Source organism: Python bivittatus, unplaced genomic scaffold (assembly GCF_059951505.1).
Source record: "Python bivittatus isolate LINGU-HERP-01145 unplaced genomic scaffold, Pbiv_v1 ctg000480_np1212, whole genome shotgun sequence".
NCBI classification, from domain to species: Eukaryota; Metazoa; Chordata; class Lepidosauria; order Squamata; family Pythonidae; genus Python; species Python bivittatus.
The window spans coordinates 19,835,372-19,858,776 of NW_028277075.1; the positions used below are offsets into that span (position 1 = coordinate 19,835,372).

General features: G+C 37.8%; 1 protein-coding gene across 2 annotated transcripts in view; it reads right to left on the reverse strand.

Annotated features, from left to right (window-relative positions):
- Positions 1-23,405, reverse strand: part of DPH6 (diphthamine biosynthesis 6) — a 224,428-nt gene that overhangs the window by 68,515 nt on the left and 132,508 nt on the right. For both annotated transcript variants that reach the window (XM_025165624.2, XM_025165623.2), the window contains one exon: positions 1,607-1,849. In XM_025165624.2, coding sequence (XP_025021392.1) covers positions 1,607-1,849 — 243 coding nt within the window. The remainder of the gene's footprint in view (positions 1-1,606; positions 1,850-23,405) is intronic.

Below are 23,405 nucleotides of genomic sequence, written 5' to 3' on the forward strand. Positions count from 1 at the left end.
TTTTAATCATGTTATGACTTTCTCTAAATGTTGTAAATGTTCCTCCCAGCTGTTGAGTTATATGACTATGTCATCTAAATACACTTTGCACCAACTACCTCGATCCTATTCATAAGCCTTTGGAAGGCTGCTGATGCCCCATGCATCATTTTTGTAGATTGATAAAGACCCTAACTCTGAGGGGTAGTAAATGTGTTTTTCCCCCACCCCCCTCTGGATTAATTTTCTAATGGAATCTGTCAATAACCTTTGGTCAAATCACATGCTGTAGAGAGTAAAGAGGATGACTTGGACAGAGAGAGAGGAGATTGGTTACCAAAGCAACAAGGATGGAAACATTGCTTAAACCCAAATAATGAAGAAGGTATGCACAAACATTTCAGACAGGTACCCCCCCCCCAATTCACATGAGTATAAGAAAGGGAGGAGGTAAAGCATAATCAGACTTCCAAGATTCAATTACTATAGGCAATCTTAATAAAAGTAGCCTTAGTCTTAATGTGGAGTTGATTTCTTGGTCTGATCTACATCTTGGGGCTGACAACTGTTGAAAGATACCTGACATTGCCCAGTTGGTCTATTAACTCATAAGTGAACAGCACGGGGTAACTATTAAATTTAGCTACTCTATTTACCCTACTTTCACAATATCCCAGGTCATCACAGAAACTTTTTGAAAGGGCACAGGGTATTACAAAAGGGAAGGAGAAAGATTGGTTATGATGGGGCTATGTATAACAATATGATTGCAAACTATGATTTCTGTTGGTTTTTATTTAGCTCTTCCACATTTAAAGGAGGCCACACTAATCATTTTGAAAGTGTCTCAAGCAGCAAATTTTGAACTTGAAAGAGCTCTTCTGACTGAGAGAAAGGGTGTTCCAAATTCAAAAAGGTTCAATTTCAAAATATTTTGGATAGCTCTAGTTACTCAAGTGATTCACGAAAATCTATTGACTGAATAGCTCCTCCTGAAAGGTGTTATGAATATCATACTTAATCTTAATAATTATCATCTTAATTTTATGTATTTATTAGATTTGTATCCCACCTTTCTTGTTCAGATGCTCAAGATGGCATACAGAGTGCTTCTTCGCCCTTTCTTAATATTATAAATAATTGTAAGCTTTGCTACTTTGTAATTGATTCAGAATAAAATGGAAGTTACCCCACAAAAGATGAACCCCACAGATCTGTAAAGTTAAGTGCAGAATTGATGCAGTGAAAAGCAAAGTTAACCTACCCTCCTGAAATGTAAAAAAAGAAAAAGCATATATGCACATTTAGTTCAGACACTAAATACTCTTTTAAAATGTCCACATGGAATTGGTTGCTCTTTCAGACTTCTTTAGCTTTTGCTTTATGGAATTAAGAGAAACTTGCTGATGAATGTAACATTCTGTTAGGCAGTTTGATGTTTCAGTAGTTGTTCATAGTCATGTAGGAGCCCAAACATAATAGCTGAATCAAACCTTATTCTATCAATTGTTTTGAACCTCAGCAAAACAGACTGAGAATATTCTGATTTTACTTTGAGTCATGGAAAAATGCATTTTAGAAACTGTTGTTCTGAAAGCAGTAAAAAGAACATTGATATTATACATACCTTTCTAAGTTCTTCTAACTTCCTCTGCCATACAGCTTCAGCAACAGAAATGAACTTGCTGTCAGTTATGTAACAATTTGCCATAAGTACATGATGGAGTTCCGCCTTCAGGTTCATGGCTTTCAGGACTCTTTCAACATGGTTTAAAGACATCAGGGCTTCTGCTTCTATGCCACCACTTGTAAGTTGCATAGTGCAGGGCACTAATGCAATCTGCCCAGCACAATACAGAATATCTTCAACCTAGAAGAAAGTAATGAAGAAAACCATTTTTAAAAGGGTGGAATTGTTCCATATTTGCTGTATAAGAAGTTACCATCTTTAACTTTAGTAAAAAGGGAACAAGTATACCAGTCTGAAGATAATTTCTGGCAGCGATTTAGTTGCGTTGCAAGAAAGATAACATTGCATTACTTGAAAGTTAATATGCAGATATTCACATATTCAGAACCATCCTCAGACAAATCACCAATGATCAGACCAATCTAGAAATATGTAGACTAACATAGTGTCATAATATTTCCAAGGTATCAGTATGAAGACTTGTGTCATGTTTCAAGTACATTTGTTTACAACCTGTCAACTAGGAAAGAACAAAAAGGGGGAGAGGAAGCTTTAAATGTTCTAATTTACAAGAATTCACTTTAATTTAAAGCAGAGATCATTCCCAATACTTCATGAGCCCCCAATAGCATGTTTCCCTCTATGAATAAGATAATCTTACAAATATTCTAAAGAGCCAATAAAAATTCTGCAGTTATTTATGTACACTAATATACAAAAAAAATGTATGATATACAATTAAGCATTAGCTTTAAATAAATTAATTTACATAACATTTCATGTAAATTGTTAACAGTGCATTATGCTTTTTCTTACTTTGCTATCTTATATAAAATGTTTAAGGGAGTTACAGTACATCTCATCTTTGTTCTTGAATGTCCAAGATAACGGTAGAGGCCAAGAATGTTTTCTGTCAGCTTATCATACACGCTAATGGAGCAATTTCAAGAATAAAGAGATTTGGCCTCAATCATTTATACAATGGTTACATCAAGGCTTGATTCTTTCAATGCACGTTATGTTGGCTTGTCCTTAGAGACTGTCTAGAAGCTTCTGTTTCAGAATGTGACTGACTGCCAGGATTTTGACCACAGCCACAAAAACACATTGCATTACACCATTGATTACTTGCTTTGCTGTTATCAAATTCTTTTCAGATGAATCCATGTTTCTTGTTTGGACTTGAAAACCAGATAATCTGGAGCTCCCTCTCCGTCAATCCCAAATACTGCTATGCTGTCTCGTTATGGGAGAGTGGGGAGGAGGTGCTCCTAGGAGGCTGAGGAGGGTATCTCAAGAGTATATACTCCCAGCAGAGTCAGCTTTTATTAAGCTTTGTGATTGTTTTAATATGAAACTTTCTGTTTTTAAGTCATGTTAATCATTTGAAAGCAGGATAAAAGTGTTTAAAGCTAACAAAAAGAAGCATTTTTTTTTCATTCCTGACATCTATCCACTCCATGGCTTAGAATCTTATGCGTTCTGATATGAAATATTTGAAATACATCTTCCTTAATGATTAAGGATCACCAAAAAGTTTATCACAAAAGCAAACTAATATCACAAAGGAAGTGGGTTGCCAGTCAAAAAGTTTTTTGTTCTCACTGGAAAGGGAAAGATGTGGGATTGCCATTTCCAGTAGCAGTCTCATATTGTTCATCACATCTGTAACTCATCGTAGCTCCTGCAATGCAAAAGCTGGCCCTGGGTTTGACAGCTGAATCCCTTGCAAAGATTTGCTAAATAGAATCTGTTCCAACTCCTACAGATTTTATTCTCATCAAGCCTGCTACTAAACTTCTCAAGTATAAGGGGGCTCATAGGGACAAACTCTCCTTTTCCACTGATGCAATAAGGCCCAAGATGTACTTCTAGCTATGAACAAACAACTGTATTGTTTGGCACTCAGAACCAAAACACTGTGAATAGCTCTACTTTGCTCTTTGCATTAAAACTGTAACCATATAGAACTACATATTCTACTCAGATAACTTTACATAACATTAACTACTGAACTCAGTGGGCTGGAATCTTGATGTGTGGAAGCTTGCTCAGCCTCATATATCCCAATAGCTTCCTTATGGGAGAATGCATTTTCAACTGTAAATACAGACACACCCCAATAGTACATATGTAACACAGTGCAACTCTTACAGTCATCACCCTGGCAAGGATGCTCAACCACAGTTCCCTTGCAGAAAAGTCTCAATTCTGGTCATCAGTACTGTTTTGCACATCCCTCTTATTGGCTCCTCAAGGTCAGCTCCTGATCATATGGCTCCTCCAGATCTCGGTCCACTCCCCCAACTGTTAAACATTGGGCACTAATTTATTTATTACACTTATATTCCACTGAAACCAAACAATTACTGGTGGCTTGTATGATATTAGAATATCCCCAGTGCACTTAAAAAACAGAATAATGTCATAAAAGCCCTTGATGGAAACCACAAGGAAAATAGAAAAGGAGTAAAAGAATAAAATAAGATGCAGTTCTTAAATTACAAGAATGCCCTGTCTTTAGCATTTCCCTGAGGAGTAACAGAGAGAGGGCTAGCCTGATCCCCATAGGGAGGCTGTTCCAAAGAATCGGCACTGCCACAGAGAAGCAATGTCTTCTAGCTTCAGATGCTCTTACTTCTCAGAAATGTGGGACAATAAGCAGCTTTTTTTCGTACAGGATTTAATGGGCTGGTTTGATTCCAGTTGGAGGAGGCAGTCCTGCAAGTACAGAGCTTTATAGGTCTACACCAGCACCTTAAATTGTACCCGGAAACCAACAAGCAACCAATATAGGGCACACAGAATCAGTGTTATATGCTGCCAGTGCTGGGAACCACTAAGTACACAGGTTGCTGTATTTTGGACGAGTTGTAGTTTCCAAGTAGTGTTTAAAGGCAGCCCCATGTAAAACACATTGCAGTAATCTATCTGGGAAGGAACAAGGGTGTGAGTTACTGTAGCCAAGTCCTCCTGCACTAGGTAAGGTTATACTTGATGCATCAGTCAAAGCTGGGCAAAAGCTATCTAGCCACAGCCTCACCTGCTCTTCAAGCAGAAGCCATGAGTCCAAATCATGAACAGCACACAGAGTTGAGAACCAGAGTCAAAGGAAGAATCTTGTCATTCCTTACATGGCTGGGGTGTCAGAGAAGATAGAACGGATTTTTGGAAAAGACCACATACCTATGTTTTTCAAACCCACTAACACACTGAGACAGAGGCTTGTACACCTTAAAGATCAAACACCAAAACATAAGAGCGATGTAGTATATGCAATTCAGTGCAGTGAAGAATGTTCAGAGCTCTACATTGAGGAAACCAAACAGCCTTTACACAAGAGGATGGCCCAGCACAGGAGGAGCAACAACACAGGACCAGAATCAGCAGTTTACTTTAATCTAAAAGAAAAAGGACACTCATTTGAGGACAATAATGTTCACATTTTGGATAGAGAAGATAGGTGGTTTGAGAGAGGAGTGAAGGAATCCATTTATGCCAAAGTGGAAAATCCTTCCCTCAATAGAGGTGGAGGCCTCAGACACAACTTGTTCCCCATTTTCCAGGCTGTCCTTTCAACAGTCTCCAAGAAAATTAAGAACAGTTCAAAAGTTCACCAGGAAGGCAACAATTAACATCCCGCTGGGGATGAGTGAGGGATTAGGAGTAGACATCTACATCTCAAAGATTCTACAAATCACATCTCCTATTGTCCCTCAAGGAGCCTATCATGCTAGTAAGAAACAGAGCTACCCTGAAAGACTTTTATGGGGTCCCCCTAACCAACTTTTTAGACTGAAGAAGCTGCTTGGACAAGTAGCGAAATGTCTCTACCAAAAAGAAAAGAAGTCCAGTTGCCATGACTCAACCTCGAGACAATTCCACCTGGATGACTGAGAATCTTCATAAACATAAATCATGAACCTACTCTTTTACTCATAATGCTTGCCCATCCAGAAATGACAGAGGATCTGCAATGGAAGGCATAGGCGAGGAGGAGACTGGTATGAGAGATCAAGGCTATCAGGAGGGAGGGGTGCATTCCAGAGCAAGGGGCAAGGCAAGCACTTTCTCAGCCCGCAGCAGGACTGTGAGAAGAAGAGGAGGCTGAGGCTAGCCCTTCCCTAGACTCTCATGGGGCATATCCGTTAGTAGCTTTAGGATAGGTTTAGTCTGGCAAGATTCTATCTATAGTGTGTAAGCAAATAAAGGAACTATACTGGACTGGACTGCTTCATTGTTGTTCTTGGGCTGAACCTGACAGGACCCTAATGTACAAATTGCGATGGGCCAGGACTTAGATTCTGATTCTGACTCTGAAAAAACTGCTCCAGCTGAACCAGCAGAACGTCAGCCTCAGGAGACACCAAGCCAGGAATCACCTGAGACTGATCAAATACAGGCACCATCAGAACAGCTGGACCAGTCAGATACAGGTAGTTGTCACTTAACAACTGTTCATTTAACGATGGTCTGGAGTTATGACAGCTTTGGGAAAAGTGCTTTATGAGTCCTGAGAACACATGATCATGATTTGTGACCTATTTTACAATGGTTGTTAAGTGAATCACCACAGTCATTAAGTAAATCACATAGTCATTAAGCAAAACACATGGTCGTTAAGCAAATTCTGGCAAAAATGTCCATTGGGGAAGCTGGATTCACTTAATGACCATGTGATTTGCTCAACAACCACAGTGATTCACTTAACAACTGTCATAAAAAAGGTAACGAAATCAGCTCCAATTTGCTTAACGACCAAATTGCTTAGCGACCTAAATTCCTGTCCCTATTGTGGTCGGATAGCGAGGGCCACCTGTAATGAGATATGGCCTCCAAGTCCTCAGACTCAGCGAATGGAGCAGAGAACAGAGCAAAGACACTCAGTGAGGCTCCTTGCCAAGCAAAGGAGTAATTATCTTGATTGAAGATAGCTGGCTCCAGCCTGAGACAATCCTGACCTGTGTTTCTCCATTGGAAACAACTGTCTGATCTCCTGCTCTGGAGTGTCAATCCTGTGAATTCTGCTTGTGAACCCTGAAACTCAGACCTTTGGACTAGCTGACAAACCTGACATGGCTCTCTGAACTTTGACTGGATTTTGACTTCTCTTCTGCACATTCTTCTTGAAAGTGAAACTACCTAGGTAAGCTTTCTTTCCCAGAGATTCTGTTTTGATATGTTCCTTTCCTTGTCTGCCAGTTATCTACTCAGCCTTGAGTAAATTGCTATTCTCACCTAGCAACCGTGTATGAGAGTTTGAAACCTGAAACAGGACACAAATAGCCACTCTACCTTACTAGGATTCAACTTCAACCTTTTCAAGTTTTCTTCCATCCAGAACTTTACAACATCCATGTACCGGGACAGGAGATTGACGGCATCTCCCCAACAGCCAAAGGTGGCAAAATAAAGTTGGCTATCATCAGCATACTAATATTACATCTCAAAATATCAGATGAACTCTCCCAATAGTCTCATATAGATGTTGAAGAGCAAGGGAGAGAGGAGTGATACCTGGAGCACCCCCAGGTATCAGGGGTTACCAGGCCTCTCTCTCCCCTTGAAATCACCCACTGTGGAAGGAACAGAACCACTGCAAGAAAATGCCTTCTTAACCCAGCCTCCATAAGCAGGCCAGTAAGATACATGGTTGATGGCATCAAAAGCTGCTATGAAACCCAGTAAGACCAGGAAGGGTGCATTTTCTCCACCCAGGTCCCAACAGAACTCATCCAAGGGAGCAACCATGCCATCTCTGACCCATACTTGGGCCTGAACCTAGTCTGAAAAGGGCCAAAATAATCTGCTTTATTTAGGATGCTGCAAAGTTGGTCTGACTCAACAACTTTCTCCCAAAAATGGATGTTGGAGAGATGATAGAAATGAAAACCCCTGAATGTATGGATGGCCTATTCAGAAGTCACACCTTGACCTCTGTGACAGTGCCTCGATGTAACTGTGGAATTAATTGATGAAACGACGATCAATTTCTGAGACTGATTTTTTATATTTGTTACATTTTTTGCCAGAGTTTCTCTTGAAATGTAGAATCAAAGTCTGCCTGAAAGTAAAACAGAGGGCTCTGTCTAGGAGATTATAGTATTTCTCTGCTAAATGGTACAGAATTATATACTGGTTCATTGTAGACTGCCCAAACTTGAAACCAGCCTGCTCAGGCACTATGATACTCTCAGAGTACAACCACCCCAAAGGTTTATGACATAAAAGCCTGGAATATAGTTAGCTAATTAGTGAAAAAAAGACTGGTTGGGCAATAATTAGTGGGGTTGCACCTCTTTCCTTTTTTATAAATGGGGAGAGTAATGGAATTAAGCCATTCTATGGGTACATTCAAAATTATTTATTGTGCTGAAAAGAGGAGCTGACACCGATGCTCACCATGCTGGTTTTAGTTTTAAAAATTCAAGTGGGATTAAATATTTGTCAGGAGCTTTATTAGTTTTTTGTTGGACAATTCACTTTGGAATCTCAGAAGGAGATACTGGCAGCCACTTGGAGGGGGGTCATCTAACGACTGAATATGGGGGATACTGTCTTACAGACTTTGGAAGTGCCTGCCCGGATATCAAGAAGAATTAAAGTGTTAAGGTTACGCCTGTGTAATATTTCTGTCTCACTTGTCTTCTTTTTATCTCCCCATGTTGTATTCCTAAGCTAATCACTTTCTTTTCTTCTTCCTAGCCATCTCCACCAAGTTTGTTTTTTCTGGGTTAAGCTGTCTGCCTCAACCAGTGTCCCTAGGTCTTTGTTCTTGCCCTGAGGTCTGTGTGTCCTTGTACCCACCACTCCATGCTTTTTATATCTTTTCCAAATTCTAAGTTTCCTTTCTCTGTCTCACTTTCCTCTCTTCTCTCTACTTTCCTCCTTCTCTCCAAAGGACCCACATTCTTTCCTTCCAGGCTCCACTTTGTCTACTAAGCATTCCCTTTTTGCATCCTGTAATCCAAATGCCTTATTTCCCTATGTTTACCCTACTGTTTTCACTAGCTTCACTCATTTCTCCAACTTTACTGCAGCCCTCCCCCCATCTACAACTGTTATATTCTGCTCTGCCTTATAGTTCAAGGTGATAATGTCATATAATGTCAGAAATAGACAATTATAATAAAAATATTTTTAAAAACTACATAAAATATTATTCTTCAAACATTAGGCTGCTAATCATAAATCATTAGCACCAGTCATGGTGTAAAACTATTAAATTAAAAAGATTCAAATTTGAAAGTCAAAAGGTAAAAAGCTTCTGAAAAAATGGTCTTCACTATTTGGTAGAAGGACTTTAATGGTTAGAATTAATGCTTTGAATTATATCCTAATACAGATTAGTTTAGCATAAATTCTCTTCTGGGAAATTATTTGCAGAACATTATGTTTATGTAAAAAAAAAACAACCAACCCTGATGTCCTCAAAGATATGACAATCAAACCATGTGAACACCCATATGCAACTCCAAATCTGTCCTTATAAAATTGCCTGCAATTCACAGAACACTCACACATGTAACTATTGGAAGAGTATGTTAAACTATTTGGCAATCAAAATTTATGATTAGCAGCTGAAGAGGGGGAGGAAGAAATGAAGAAAATATAATAGATCAACAGACATTCATCAACTGTATTTTTAAATTGTTTAAGACGTCTAAAATATTGCTTTGCCATGCTATATATAACCAAAAAATTGGAAGAAAAAGAATGCAATTAATATTTTTGTTTAAAAGAACAAATGGTTTTTGTAAGGGAAGAAAAAGATGTGTGCTATTTAAAAATATGTGCCACTGAACAAGGGAGTCCAGCCAGCTATCAAGTGCCATATTGACAAGATGAGCAACAAATTCAAAAAGAAATTATTCAGAAGGGTGATATTTTATTTTTTATAGGTTTATCCAAAGTTAAACTTGTAGTCAAGGCAAAGCCCTAGTGTAAGTCATTTACTTTATTTCACTAAAAATAACTTCCTGTTTGACCTCAATTTTGCATGCACATCGACCCCCACCCCATACATTAATTATCGGATAGGAAGAGCTGTTCAACCAGTTCATTTCCCTTATTCTTGAACAGATTGTTTGAGACATAATATGAATACTAATTACTGATAAAATAACTGTCAGTATTTTGAAATATGTACCAGATAACACTGCATTGAAAGTCTCCTGGATACTTCTCGTAAAATTAACCCATGTAGTCATTGTATTTTAAAAGTTCAAAAAAGATCTTGGATCACTTTGAAGAAAACTACTCAGGCTTTAGACTCAAATTCTGTGCTAGCTGTTCTCAGCCTATATCTTCAAATGTTATAAAAAAGCACTGGAATAGATAACAGAAAACACATAACTGAGCTAGGTGTTTGTTTATACTTATATAGAAGAGTTAATGACAATCACATATAATACTTTGCAGGACTGTTCAAATGGTTTGTAACACCGAATGAGAAAATTAACATTTGGTAACAACACCCTTTTTACAGAGAAGCCATTTAGAGAATCGATGCATTTCTCTTCTTTCAATTGTATACTAATCACAAATCAGCCATCATCTAGATATAAACAAAGGCTCTAGGCATGATGTTTCTAAAATCTATGTAATATTCATCTTTCCTCCAATGGGTTCTGATTGATCCATATGATGCAAGCCCACCCCCTTTATCCTCATAACCTTTACATTAGATTAATTTGATTAAGCAGATGGCTGCATTAACTTCATTTGATCAGGTTAGTCCTTGAGCAAGGATTTAATCTGTGTTTCTACAGTTCTAGTCTGATGCTTTTAACTGCTATACAGCCATGGTATATGCAACTGAAATCTGCCTGGAATAGTTAACAGGAGTTTATCCATTCCAAACATGTTCCTTCAGATAATCATTTCAACATGAGAACAAACTTAGGGATCAGAAGGGGACACTGCCAAGGCCTTCAAGAATTCTTTCTCCCATTTTTCCAGGCTGGACCTAATACAACTTCTAGTGATGAAAAGACAGACAGGAATCCTGGTTAGTGCACTCACTATCATACTATCCAAGAAGAGCCCTATCTGAGCTGAAGTACTCTTGGAAATGGAGATCCATCTGATTTGCCTCAGGTAGCATCAAATTTTATGTTGAAGCTAGCAGAACACACTGGGTTGAAGTTGCTGTGGTTGAGGTCTTAGTGGCTTAGCGAGTCTGCCACTGTGTTCTGGACTGCTTGGATATACTGCCATACAGACATTTTTCTTAGCCCAGCTGCCTTAATTGCTGCCTCCATTTCTCCGGATGTAAGCTTTGGCAGTGGTGTCTGTTAGGAGGAGGATGTGATGGTGACGGAGACTGCTTAGAATTAGTTGTACTGTGCATATTTCCAGGTGGTTTATATTGCCTTAGGATTCCCTTTTTGTCCAGATTCCTTGTGCTACTTTGTCTAAGTAGTGTTTCCCCCATGTATTCAGGCTGACATCTGTGGTGAACTGGACCTGGTAAGATGGCCACACATCCCTGGCCTTGGATAGGGCTTCCAAGAGCCATCATTTGAAGGAGCTTCTCACCTGCACTGGATCAATAGGCTTCTGGAATCTGAATTATTAATTTCTGGCAAAGGAAAACATCCAGTGCAGGGAACAGGAGTAGAATTTCACCTTTGGTACTGAATTTATGCAAGGGAACATCTGGTCCTGGAGGCAGCTGAGGATCATAAGGTCCAGGCATCTGGTCTGAAGCATGGACACAATTAGCTGCTGGATGGTATTCTTTCCTTTTCAGGGAGATCAGACCGATGATGCCCAGCTTCCCTATATCAGCATCACATTTTAGCCATGCACATATTGCCAGAATTGACAGTCCACTACTTCCATGATAGGAGTAAAGCTAAAAGACCCCACTTCCATCACAGGAGTGGGCTCCTGATGTTTAACAATAATATGATAAAGCAATCAGAAGCATGTGTGAGTTTTGTCACTGAAACACTGCATCATAGGGAAATTGGAAGCATGGCAAAAGTGAAGGGTTGCTTTAAATTTCCATTTGATTCCTATTCAACACACTTTCAAACTTTTGCATGCTACGTTTATTAGGAAGAGGCCATGCCCTTATTACGCATTAATATAGCTGCCAAGTTTGGCTTTTTATTCTCAGCCTATGGTTGGAAGTAGTGTTTTCTGCTTTTTTTTTTTTTTCTGTTCCAGTGGAACTCTTCCAGGCAAGCTTTCTTTCACACATTCAGCTACCAAATAGCTAAAAACAACCATTTTGACCTCTCAGCATGGTAACATTCCTTAAATTGCAACTAATTCCTGGGAGGAATATTGAACATTACTAATATTACATTAGCAACATCAGCCTCCTGTACTATCCCTAACCCCCAAATCTCAACCCAATATTGAATATATGTACTCAACCCAGAGCTCAAGAGGAGGGGAAAAGGACTATTTGCTACCATCTTGCATCAGTGACTGAGAATAGGAGAAGAAATCAAGATTCTTCCTTCTTTCTTTCTTTGCTATAGCACAGTGCAAGGAACTGTTTTCACCCAGTCAGAGTGCTCGTTCAGGCTTCATGACAATAAATCTCTCTTTAGGAATACAAACTCCTGAACTTAACACTGGAATATTCGAGGGTAATTCTCAGATGAGTTGCTTTTACTGAAGATAGTATTAGTAATTATCATTGTTTTTTGGTATGTACTTCTATCTAAGTGCAGTATAAGACCTATTTTTCTTTACAACAACCCTGTGAGCTGGGTTGGGCTAAGAGTCAGTGATTGGACCTGTCACCTGGTGAGAGGATTGACTCAACCTAGACTCAACCTGTAGTCAAACAGCTTAACTATTATACTACACTGGCTCTCAGATGTGAGAGAAACTCTTATAACAATGAAGATCAGCCAAAGCAGAATTTAGGAATTCAGATATATTTTGACACCAGCTCAAGGGTGTATCTTTCCTGCCCTTACATAGTAATGGACATTTTGCTGCCCATTTCTCAGCCCTGAATTTTGGGGATACCTGCACAGTTTTTTCATAACTATGCTACTTGGTCAGATTTTTTCAGCCCTCACAGTACCCAGATCAAGAGCAGGACAGTGGCAATCAAAAGTAATGGCTAGTTTCTAAGTTTAATAGACTGTTAAGATAGGCCAGTTCTTCCATGGAAAGCAGAATTTCAAATGATTTTAAGAAAACTCAACTATTACACTACATAGGAAAAAAAGAGAAGACAACAATTTCATGCTCAAAATAACATTTAGAACTTCCTAGCTACCTTTACAGAATATGGGTCATGTAAAAATAATTAATAAATTCTGATTAGTAGATGCATTAATCTCTTCTACAGTCCATGGAAGGAAACAAATTATCTGATATTCAGTTATTCAGTACTTCATGTCCAAAAAACTGACATATGCTTAGTGTATAATTTTTTGCATTGTATACCTGGAATTTGTTTACACAAAACAAGTTACACTTTTTTATTATAAAGAAATTGCTGTTTCAGTAATTTTGGTTACAGCTGGTAATCTCACATTTCCTGCTTCTTGATGAAACAACGATGGATCCATAATTCAAGTTAATCCCATATAGAAGGTCAGTGCCAACCTCAAAATACTGCTTTAGAAATCATGAAGAATAATTATATGATTAAAGGGCAGGAATGTATATATGGACTGACAGAACTGATCAGACTTGTTTGGAAGAATCTTTTTTGCCTTTCATACTAGAAGATTCAAGCCTGCAGACTTATTAATTTTATTAATTTATTTATTGGATATGTATGCAGGTATGTACGTAAGTAATACTGTTTATTAAGTGAATCCATTACCTGGGGTCAGTATTTATGAACAGTGCTCTGTGACCTCCTTTGTTAATATACAGTCTTCCTCCTTCCTTCCACCACAATCCAACAATGTTCATATCTGTTCTTTATTGCAAGTCTGATCATACAAGCATTATTTTTAGCTTATTATTTACAATGTGTCAGTAAAAGTAAAGGTTTTCTGTAGAATTGTTTAGCAATATCATGATCTGGACTTATCTAAAAGGGTCCAAGACTACCTAAGTGACAATAAGAAAAAAAATTTGATAAGATATTCATATGATTGCAAAATGGATATGATATTTTGAGAATCACCAGGGGCTCACCATTATCAGCCTATAAAACCATGGAATTCTCTTTAGAAACATTTTAAAATGACAATGCAAGTTATTTGCTCAGGAGTAGTAAATTCACCTGTTTCTAAAAAAAGAGCCAATACACAATAAACTTAGAGTCTTTGTTCTAAATGGATTGATATCTGAATGATTGCTGCCCTCTAAGAGGTTAGTTCACTAAGATTCAGTAGCACCCATTCTTGCTCCCCCAAGTCAAATAAGCCACCATTTGTTCAATCAAGGTAAATAAGCACATCTGACAATGTGTTAATTGGCTGCCTCTGGTCAGCCATGTGCACCTCTGACCTTATTGAAGGTTTAAATCAATTTAAACTTCAGGCAATAAAGACTTTTGCTGATTAAGTTAGAGAAAAATTATCTTTTCTAAACGGATTACAGTTTTAATGTGATGAATCTTTAATTTAATATATGGTAATTCTTTCTTCTTATGTCCCTTGTTTTTAGCTAATGATAATAAAATTGCATTTGGCAACATTAATCTTTTTTCTAGAGCAAACCAAGTTTTCAGAAACTTTTCCCTGAAACAACTAATGTATGTAAAATAATTTATAAATTATACAAATGCATTTTACCTTACTGCTCTACTTTGTTCAGGCAGATTTAGAGACTCTTGAAATATGCAGTTTTTTTCCCCCCTTAAAATATTGGAGATGAATAGTAGCATTGCAGAGGATCAAACTAATGACAATAGGTACAACAACCAGTCTTAGAACTGACAATGAAGATACTGAAGTGGTAGATAGCTTCTGGTTTTTAGGATAAACCATCAACAGTAAAGGAATCAGCAGTCAAAAAATATGCTGCAGATTAGCACTTGGTAGAGCAGCCATGAAGGCCTTGGAAAAGATGTTCAGATGTTGTGATGTATCTATACCTACAAAGATCAGAATAGTGTGAATAATGACATTCCCTGTAACACTCTATGGAAGCAAAAGTTGGATTTTGAATCAGCAGGATAGGAAGAGCAATAATGCTTTTGAACTTTGGTTTTGGAGAAGACTCCTGACAATACCATGGACAGCCAAAAAAAATCAGACAAATGGACCATCAAACAAATCCAGAGTTCTCACTTAAGGCACAAATGACCAGGTTCAAATGATCCTACTTTGGGCACATTATTCCAAGACCTAGCTCTCCAGAGAAGGCTCTAATGTTGGCAAAGAAGGAAAGAAAAAGAAAAGGATGACCAGCAGCAAGGCAGATGGATTCAGTTACAGAGGGAATGGGTACACATTGGAAGACCTAAAGGATCAAGTTAGGGACAGATCATCATGGAGAAAATCTATGTGGTCGCTAAAAATGGACACTGACTTGATGGCAGAAATCAATCAAGCAGTAGCACTTTTTTTTATGCTGCAAAATGATTACATCAATCCCATATTAGGAAAATAAAAATATTTCTAGCTTTGGCTGGTGTGGGTCTTCCGGGCTGTGTGGCCATGTTCTGGAAGTTTCAGGGTCACATCATCCTGGGCACAGAGAGAAGTGCTCCTGTCTGTGCTCCTGCCCTCTGAAGATGCCGGTCACAGATGCTGGCGAAACGTTAGGAAACAAAACTTCCAGAACACGGCCACACAGCCCAGAAGACCCACACCAGTCATCGTATTACGGCTGTGAAAGCCTTTGGCAATACATTTCTAGCTTTCTTTTGTAAAGTCAACTAAAAAAATAAGACATTTTCTGTTAAATATTTTTATTCATAATTTAACGGTAAGTCAGTAACATCCAGTAATCCTAAAATCAAAAATTCGAATTTTCTTCCTATCCAAACCTAATCAAGCATCAGTAAGTAAGGGGCATTATTATAGGCCTGTAAAACCCATATAAGCTAGGGTTGGGCAGATTCTTGGAAGAGGTGCTTCATTCACAACCAAAGTGCCCCTTTGCATCCACTACATAAAGCTGTGAAACAATCAGTCAGTAATTCAGTGCATGCGTGCCCAGGAGTCTAGACATTTCAAGGTCATTCAAGTTGGGAATAGCTGTCCAAGTCTATAATTAGCTCAATTTGCTGATTTTTTCCCCAAATTCAAATGTATGACTGTCTTCTGTAGGATACTTACTTTCTTTCTCCTAATATTTCAGAGTGATTATGAATCTTGCATAACTGAATCACTGGACCCTTATGCCAATCACAGACCAAACAGTAAGGAAAGATATGTAATCCCTCTAAGCCTCTTCTTCGGTCTTTCCCTTGACCTCTAAAATCATTCTTTGCCATCACATCTCTTATTCCAAATCCTGCTAAATGAATCAAGTTTTTCACAGTGGCTAAAAGAATTTAGAACAATATAGCAATAGAAAGCATTTAAGAAAATGCTTTTGATAAAGTATTTGATAAAGTAGACCATAGCCTATTTCCTGGTAAGATAGAACGATATGGGATAGACAGTACCACTACCAGATGGATTTGCAGTTGGCTGACCAACCCATTCAGTGAGTGGTCCTTAATGGAACTATATGTATGTGGAGGGAAGTATGCAGTGGGGTACCTCAGGGTTTTGTCTTGGACCCAGTGATCTTCAACATCTTCATAAATCAGCTAAATGAGGGGATTGAAGGGGCTGCTCATCAAATTTGCAGATGACACAAAGCTGGGGGGAATTGCTAACACTTTGAAAGATAAAAATTCAGAAGGATCTTGACAGACTTCAGCATTGGGCCCTATCCAACAAGATGCATTTCAGCAGAGAAATAAGTAAGGCCCTGCACTTAGGCAGGAAAAACCAAATGCACAGGTATAGGATAGGCAGCACCTGGCTCAACAGTAGTGCCTATGAGAGGGATCAAGGTGTCCTGGTGGACCACTGCTTAAGTATGAGTCAGCAGTGTGCTGCAACTGCCAAAAAAGCCAACGGAGTCCTGGGCTGCATCAACAGAGGGACAGTATCAAGATCAAGGGAAGTGATAGTACCACTCTACACTGTGTGCTGGTAAGCCCACATTTGGAATACTGCGTCCAGTTCTGGTCACCACAATACAAAAAAGATGCTGAGGCCCTAGAAAGAGTGCAGAGAACAGCAACAAAGATGATAAGGAGTCTGGAGGCTAAATCCTGTGAAGAATGGCTAAAGGAACTAGGTATGTTTAGCTTAATGTAGAGAAGACTAAGGGGAGACATGATAGCAGTCTTCCAATACTTGAAGGGCTGCCACAGGGAAGAGGGTGTCAATTTATTCTCCATAGCACCTGAGGGTAGGACAAGAAGCAATGGGTGGAAGCTCGTCAGAGGGAGATCCAACCTGGAAATAAGGAGGAATTTCCTGATAGTGAGATCTATTAAGCAGTGGGATACCTTGCCTTCCAGAGTTGTGGGTGCTCCATTGCTGGAGATTTCAAGAAAAGATTGGACAACTGTTTGTCTGAGATGGTATGAGGACTCCTGCCTTGGGCAGGGAGTTGGACTAGAGAACCTCTGAGGTCCCTTCCAACCATATGATTCTATGAAATACATCAAAGTCAATTCTACATATCTCTGGTTTATCAAAAGCCTGAGAAATTTTTTAAAAGCCTTCCATGGCAGAGGCAATAACTCCAATAAGGCTGTCTTAATATCATTCTTTGAAGGCACTCTGAAAAAAAATCTGAGAAGCAACTGAGGTTATAAACAGGTTAATGTAAAGGTGTCATTGCATCTAGAACCATTTGTTAACTTTACTAACACTAGTATTATTGTCAACTTCATAGTAAAGACATTAACAAAATAATGTATATATTTATGCTTGGTGTCTAGTCCATCTAGAATCCTGGTGAGTACATGGTCTAGTCCCTGCAGTTTTCTTGGCAACAATTTCAGAAGCATTTTTTTTGCTTTCTTTCTAGGGCTGAGAGAGAGTGAATGGCCCAAAGTCACCCAGTTAGCTTTGTGCCTAAGGCAGGACTAGACTTCACAGTCTCCTCTAACCATTGCATCAAACTGGGTATCTATATTAATGTACGTTTTGCCCATTTTCTTTTTTCTTTTATCACTTTTTGAATTTCTTATATTAAAATATAACAACATTATTAAACTAATCTTTTTGCACAGATATAGCAAAAGAAAACCTGTATAAGTGAACAGATAATTATTTTTTACATGGTTCCTAAGTTCACACAGGGATCTTCTAAATCTGTTCTGAAGATTTAAATACAAAAAAATGCACATAACAGAACTCTGGTGTTATTTGTTTTTCTGGAAGAAACAATATGGAATGGAGAAGTATACAACAAATGGGGCATTTGGTTCTCTGTCAGCTCTTTCACTATTATGAATTGCTCTCCCCTACCATTTTCTTTCTTTACTACCACTGGGAACTTCCTTGAATGGAACATATTTTTAATGGGAGGAACATCCAGCCAGGATGAGGTTAAACAATCTCCACCCATTTCTGCTTCTCTATTCAAAGCTACTTGATATAAAAGTGTTTTTAATTTTAAAAAAATTGTCAAGGTTCTATTACATATATTTGCTTGCATAATATCATAGTTGTTTGGCTACAGTGTACTGAAACTCCTATTTCACTGTCAAATCACAGAAATGTTACAACATGTAATATGACAAAAAGACCTCATGTTGTTCCCCATTTGAAATTAAATTAAGATTACTCTATAAATTAAATGATGAAAATAGTCCTATTCAAGTCAGAGAGACCTGCCTCAGAGGAGCCTAAGGATTCCTCTATAATTATCTTAGACTTAGTACAGAATCAAGTAAAACAGAAATACAAGTCATCTGAAGATCGAAAGCATAGGGATTTCTGTGTTTGTGTGCACGTGTATATCAAAGCCACTAAGAGATAAAGAACTTAGTCTGCTATACTCAGAGCCAGCCCTACATATTAAGATAAATCTTTGGCACCAAAGAACTGGGAAAAAACATAGAAGCTTCTCTGTTTAGATACATTCATTGAAGAAAATAATTTAAATCAGTATTAATATAAAAAAAAATTTAAACTAGCCAGGAAAATGCAAGAAGTTTAAATAAAAAAATCCCACTACATTAACTTGGGAGAGGATGCCATAGGGATTGATGCTAAGTCTTATTTTACTTAACATCTTCATAAATGCAATGCAAGACAGGATTAGCAGCATACTAATGAAATCCACAGCACACCCTAAGTTATAGGGTCTTATTAATATAAATGAGAATAGATAAATAATACCAAAAGCTCCACACAGGTTAGAACGACCAGGTAGAAACAGAAATGAGATTTGACAGGTGAATGGAAAGAAATCCTGCAGCATATATTCCATGAAATGTCCAAAATATATTGAAGGAGAAGAAAGCAATAGGATGGCACAATTACTTACTACAGTGAACTGTTTGTTTTATATCTTATGACAACAAAGTAAACAGCTAAGATGTACTAGATTATTGACTACAGTCCTGGAGACCTCAGAAACAGAATAATTTTGGAGAAGATTAATTGCAGAGGGAAAAGGCAGCATTTGAATGTGTAGTGACTGAGAGGGGTTTTAAGAGAAAGCTAATGGCAAAGAGAAAGTGATAATGGCAATCATATTTTGAGGATGAAAAAGAAACCTCTGAGACAAAGAGAAGTAGCAAAGTCTTTAGGACAAGTCATTATTTACTGAACACTTGTTTTCTAACAGAAGAATACAGATGACTTGGGTCTTTGCCCTAAGGAAATGCATATCATACGGAGTGTATATACAGCAGACCTTGTGCGACTTCTGCCAGAATGAGTGATAGTTCATTTTAAGATAGATAAATGATTTCTTGCAAATCCCAAAGTATTAGAAAACATAAAATTGGGAAGCTTGCATCCTTTACTGGACCAATTTGTATTGATACAAGAATATACAAACTGCTTAGATTTTACATAAGGAAAATAAAAGCATATTTATCTGCAGATTAATAGGAAAAGATTTAGAAAGCAACATTTTTTTCCCAATAAATTTAAACATCTTTGTATATCACTAGACCTTTTTGTGTAGCATTATATTATTTAGTGTAGACATTACATTTGCAAAGTATTCAATTTTTGATGCTTTCTGCTTTATAGTCCTCCTTCTGAATTGCTGCAGGAAATCCAAAAACCAAACCAAACCAAAAACCAAACACCAGAACTTTTAATAATAAAAACAGTGCCTGTGTTATTGGAGCCCATTGGAGTTGAGCGGCTAATAAATTCAAAAAGTCTCATCTAACATGTAGTGAAGATTACAATCCTCTTCATTCATTTCATATGAGCAAGGGTAAACTATGTAGAAAGGACAATAAAAGCTGTCCTAAACCCACATTCACATGGACATGAGGCAGGGCAACATTCATCCACAGGTGAACACGGATGAAGTGTCTAGGTTTCCACAATTTAGGAAAGTCTATTCATGCAGTGGTCTACAAAGTAGGCGTGTCTAATTCAGATGCCTATTTTGAGTGGAAGGCAGACATGGAGAACTCTGCATCATCTGGGATAGGAACTTGGGAATGAACCTGCAACCTCTAACTACATTTCGTTCTTCATGCACATAACATATAAAAGAAGGCTTCTCTTAACACCCACTGCAACTTGAAAACTTTCATTTTTCCAAAGTTTCCAGCAATCTCAATTACAGAAAGATGCCCAGGGTGGGGAATTCCTTTGGGAAAAAACAGTGAAACCAATGCAGACCACTCGTTCAGCAACCGTTTGAATTTGGACAGTAGTTGAACAAGTGGTACTTACGACTGGTCCTCAAAGTTCCAGCCGCCGCAGCGTCCTTGCAAGCGACTGCAATCCGGGCACTCAGCATCCAGCTCATGATTATGTTATGGCAATCTGCAGTCATGCATTCACCATTTGCGACCTTCTTTGCCAGCTTCCCACAAGCAAAGTCAATGGGGAAGCCAGCAAGAGGTCACAAATGGTGACCACGTGACGTCCATCTTAACAACCTGTGGTGATTCACTTAATGACAACTGGGAAGTGCCAGAATTGCTGTTGCTAAGTGACACAGTCACATGACGTTGCACTTTGCGACTGTGTCACTTACCGATGGAAATTCCCATCCCAATTGCTGTAATTAACCAAGGACCACCTGTACTACTAGCATCCTTTCCTGTTCAGCTGTTCCATCATCTCTAATTCTTCTTCATCTGTGTACTTAAATTTCATTCATATAACAATTTTGATGCAGTAAAGTTGACATGGTCTGTCATATAGCAAGACTGCTACTTGATGTGTCTGCATGCTTACTGTGCTTGTATGCTTTGATTGCATGTATAATTTAAGAATCTCCAAAATAGTTTTTGATGAAAAACAAATACTGGAAATTTATATCCTTTCCCCTATTATGTTGTTACGTTGAAGGAAGCTATGGAAAATCTAAACAAGGAGTTCATCATCTTTTCATACCAAGAACAAAGGAAGAAATATATAATTGATCAAGGCAGGAAAAAATGCTATATTATTTTTATACTGAATAATATACTCTCTGAAGAGAGGCCTATCTACCTAACCATGATTTCTGTCAGCCTTTCTCATTGATATATCTCATTTTTATAATCTCATGAAAGGGTAGCACTTAAACAGAAAAAAACAGCTTCTAAGAGCACATCCAATTCTTGAAACATATACTAAGCTACTACTTCAGTACTGTTATAATAAAATGTCCAGGGACAGTTGACCAAAAATTTCTATATTCAAGTTTCCATTGACACTTCCATTCAAGGCTGTGACTTGCTAAAAAATTGGCATTCAAAGAGACTGGAGGTTGAAGTTGTAAAATATATTTGGTTTGATACAGAATATATTACTCTCAGCCAATTGCTTTAGATACAGTATATTACAAACAGGGAACCAAGTGACATTTTAGCATGTTCTTTTAGCACCAGTTATATTTTTCCCCTTACTTTTTAAATTAAATATGTTATTGTTCACTGTATACCATTTCAAGATTTCTAATAGGAGAAAACAGTACGTAACTATATTATATTATATAATAGAGCAATACAACTACTTTTTTGTGCAAGGATAATGACAATATCAGTCTCAAAGAGGAAATATAACATTGTATAATCATGGATATGTTTAGGTGGTGAATGCTATCCTTATTCTGCATATCCATAAAATCTACTTCAGGAATAATTCAAATTAATATCATTGTAAGCTAAGTTAATATACAGAGCTATATTAGAAGCAAACTTGGATTTTGATAAAAGTGTTTGGTAATAATATATCATTAACAAAACTTTGAAGATTCATACCACCTAGAAATCTGGCTTCCTCTATACTCTGTAAAGTGGTAAATCCCCTTTAGGATATATCAGTTGAATTTGATTCTTGGTGACCATATGGACAATTCCATGCAGTCTTCTTGGCAGGATTAATAGTTATTTTAGGATTTATTTATTTTTATTTCCTAGTCTAGCCAAAAGCCCTGAATCCCCATCAAACTACTAACCAGGGGCATTTCTGCTAAGCTTCCATGATCAGCCAAAGTCATATAGTTGCTGTCATCTGCATCCCTGTGGAAGTATGAGCATGACAGTGATCATACTGTCTCAGTTTAAAGAAGTGCAATAGTTCTTTTCTTAGTGAAAGGTGGAGGAGGGGGCAGATTGTTTAAGCAGAAAATATTGTGAACAAATGAAAGTAGTGTTCCTACTTTATGCTTACCATTAAAATTAGCTCAGGAACTACCCATAAAACTATGGAAAGAATCTACTTCCTGCTAGGACAGAGCATTGAGGCAAGAACATGTTTACTGTGTTGGACAATAAAGAGACAACAATCAGTTATTGCAATAAACCACTTCAGGACCTTATTTACTTATTTTGAGGAGAGGAATTTATATTTCTCTCCTCAAAATATATTATATTTCTCAGGTGAGAGGGAGGTACCTGAGGCTTACATAAGGCTTTCAGGACCAATTTCTTCACAGCAAATGGCAAAGAGATACATTTTACTGCAATCCATTAAAATATAGCTTTATCTCTTCTGTCCTCTGCAAGAGTAAGTGGTTGGGACTGACCTTAGAACAGACTGCAGAGATTTTAATACCAAAGTGTCAGACAACATACTGGAAAAATAAGACATCAGCTTCTGACACCTTAAACTCTAAACACCTTTATTACAGAGCACATCACTATATATCTACAGTATATGTTACAAATTTAACAAACATATACCTGTTTATAAAGTGGCGCAACTTACTTGGTACTTTTTCCCTTGACAGAGTAATATGATTATCCTTCTTGAATCTGAGGGAAAAATGCTTTAAGTAACATTTCTTCAATACAATCTATCTGTTCTGAGAACTCTAAAAATCTGGCTTTCTGCAAAGTGCTCTAAAAAGTTAGTTTTATTGTACAGGTAGTCCCCGGGTTAAGAACACCTGGTTTACGGATGATCCCTAGTTAAGAATGGAGCCTACTCTAGCAAAATTCAAGTTAAATATACAATGATTCAAGTTAAATGGTTCGAGTTCATTACACAATACTACTCATACAGTATTATATAATAATATTGTTCTGGGTTACGTACAAATTCAACTTAAGGACAGACCTTGGGAATGGAACTCATTCTTAAACTGGGGACTACCTGTATTTGAAAAACAAACTAGGTAAATTATTTCAAGTTTCTTGCTTTCCTTCATT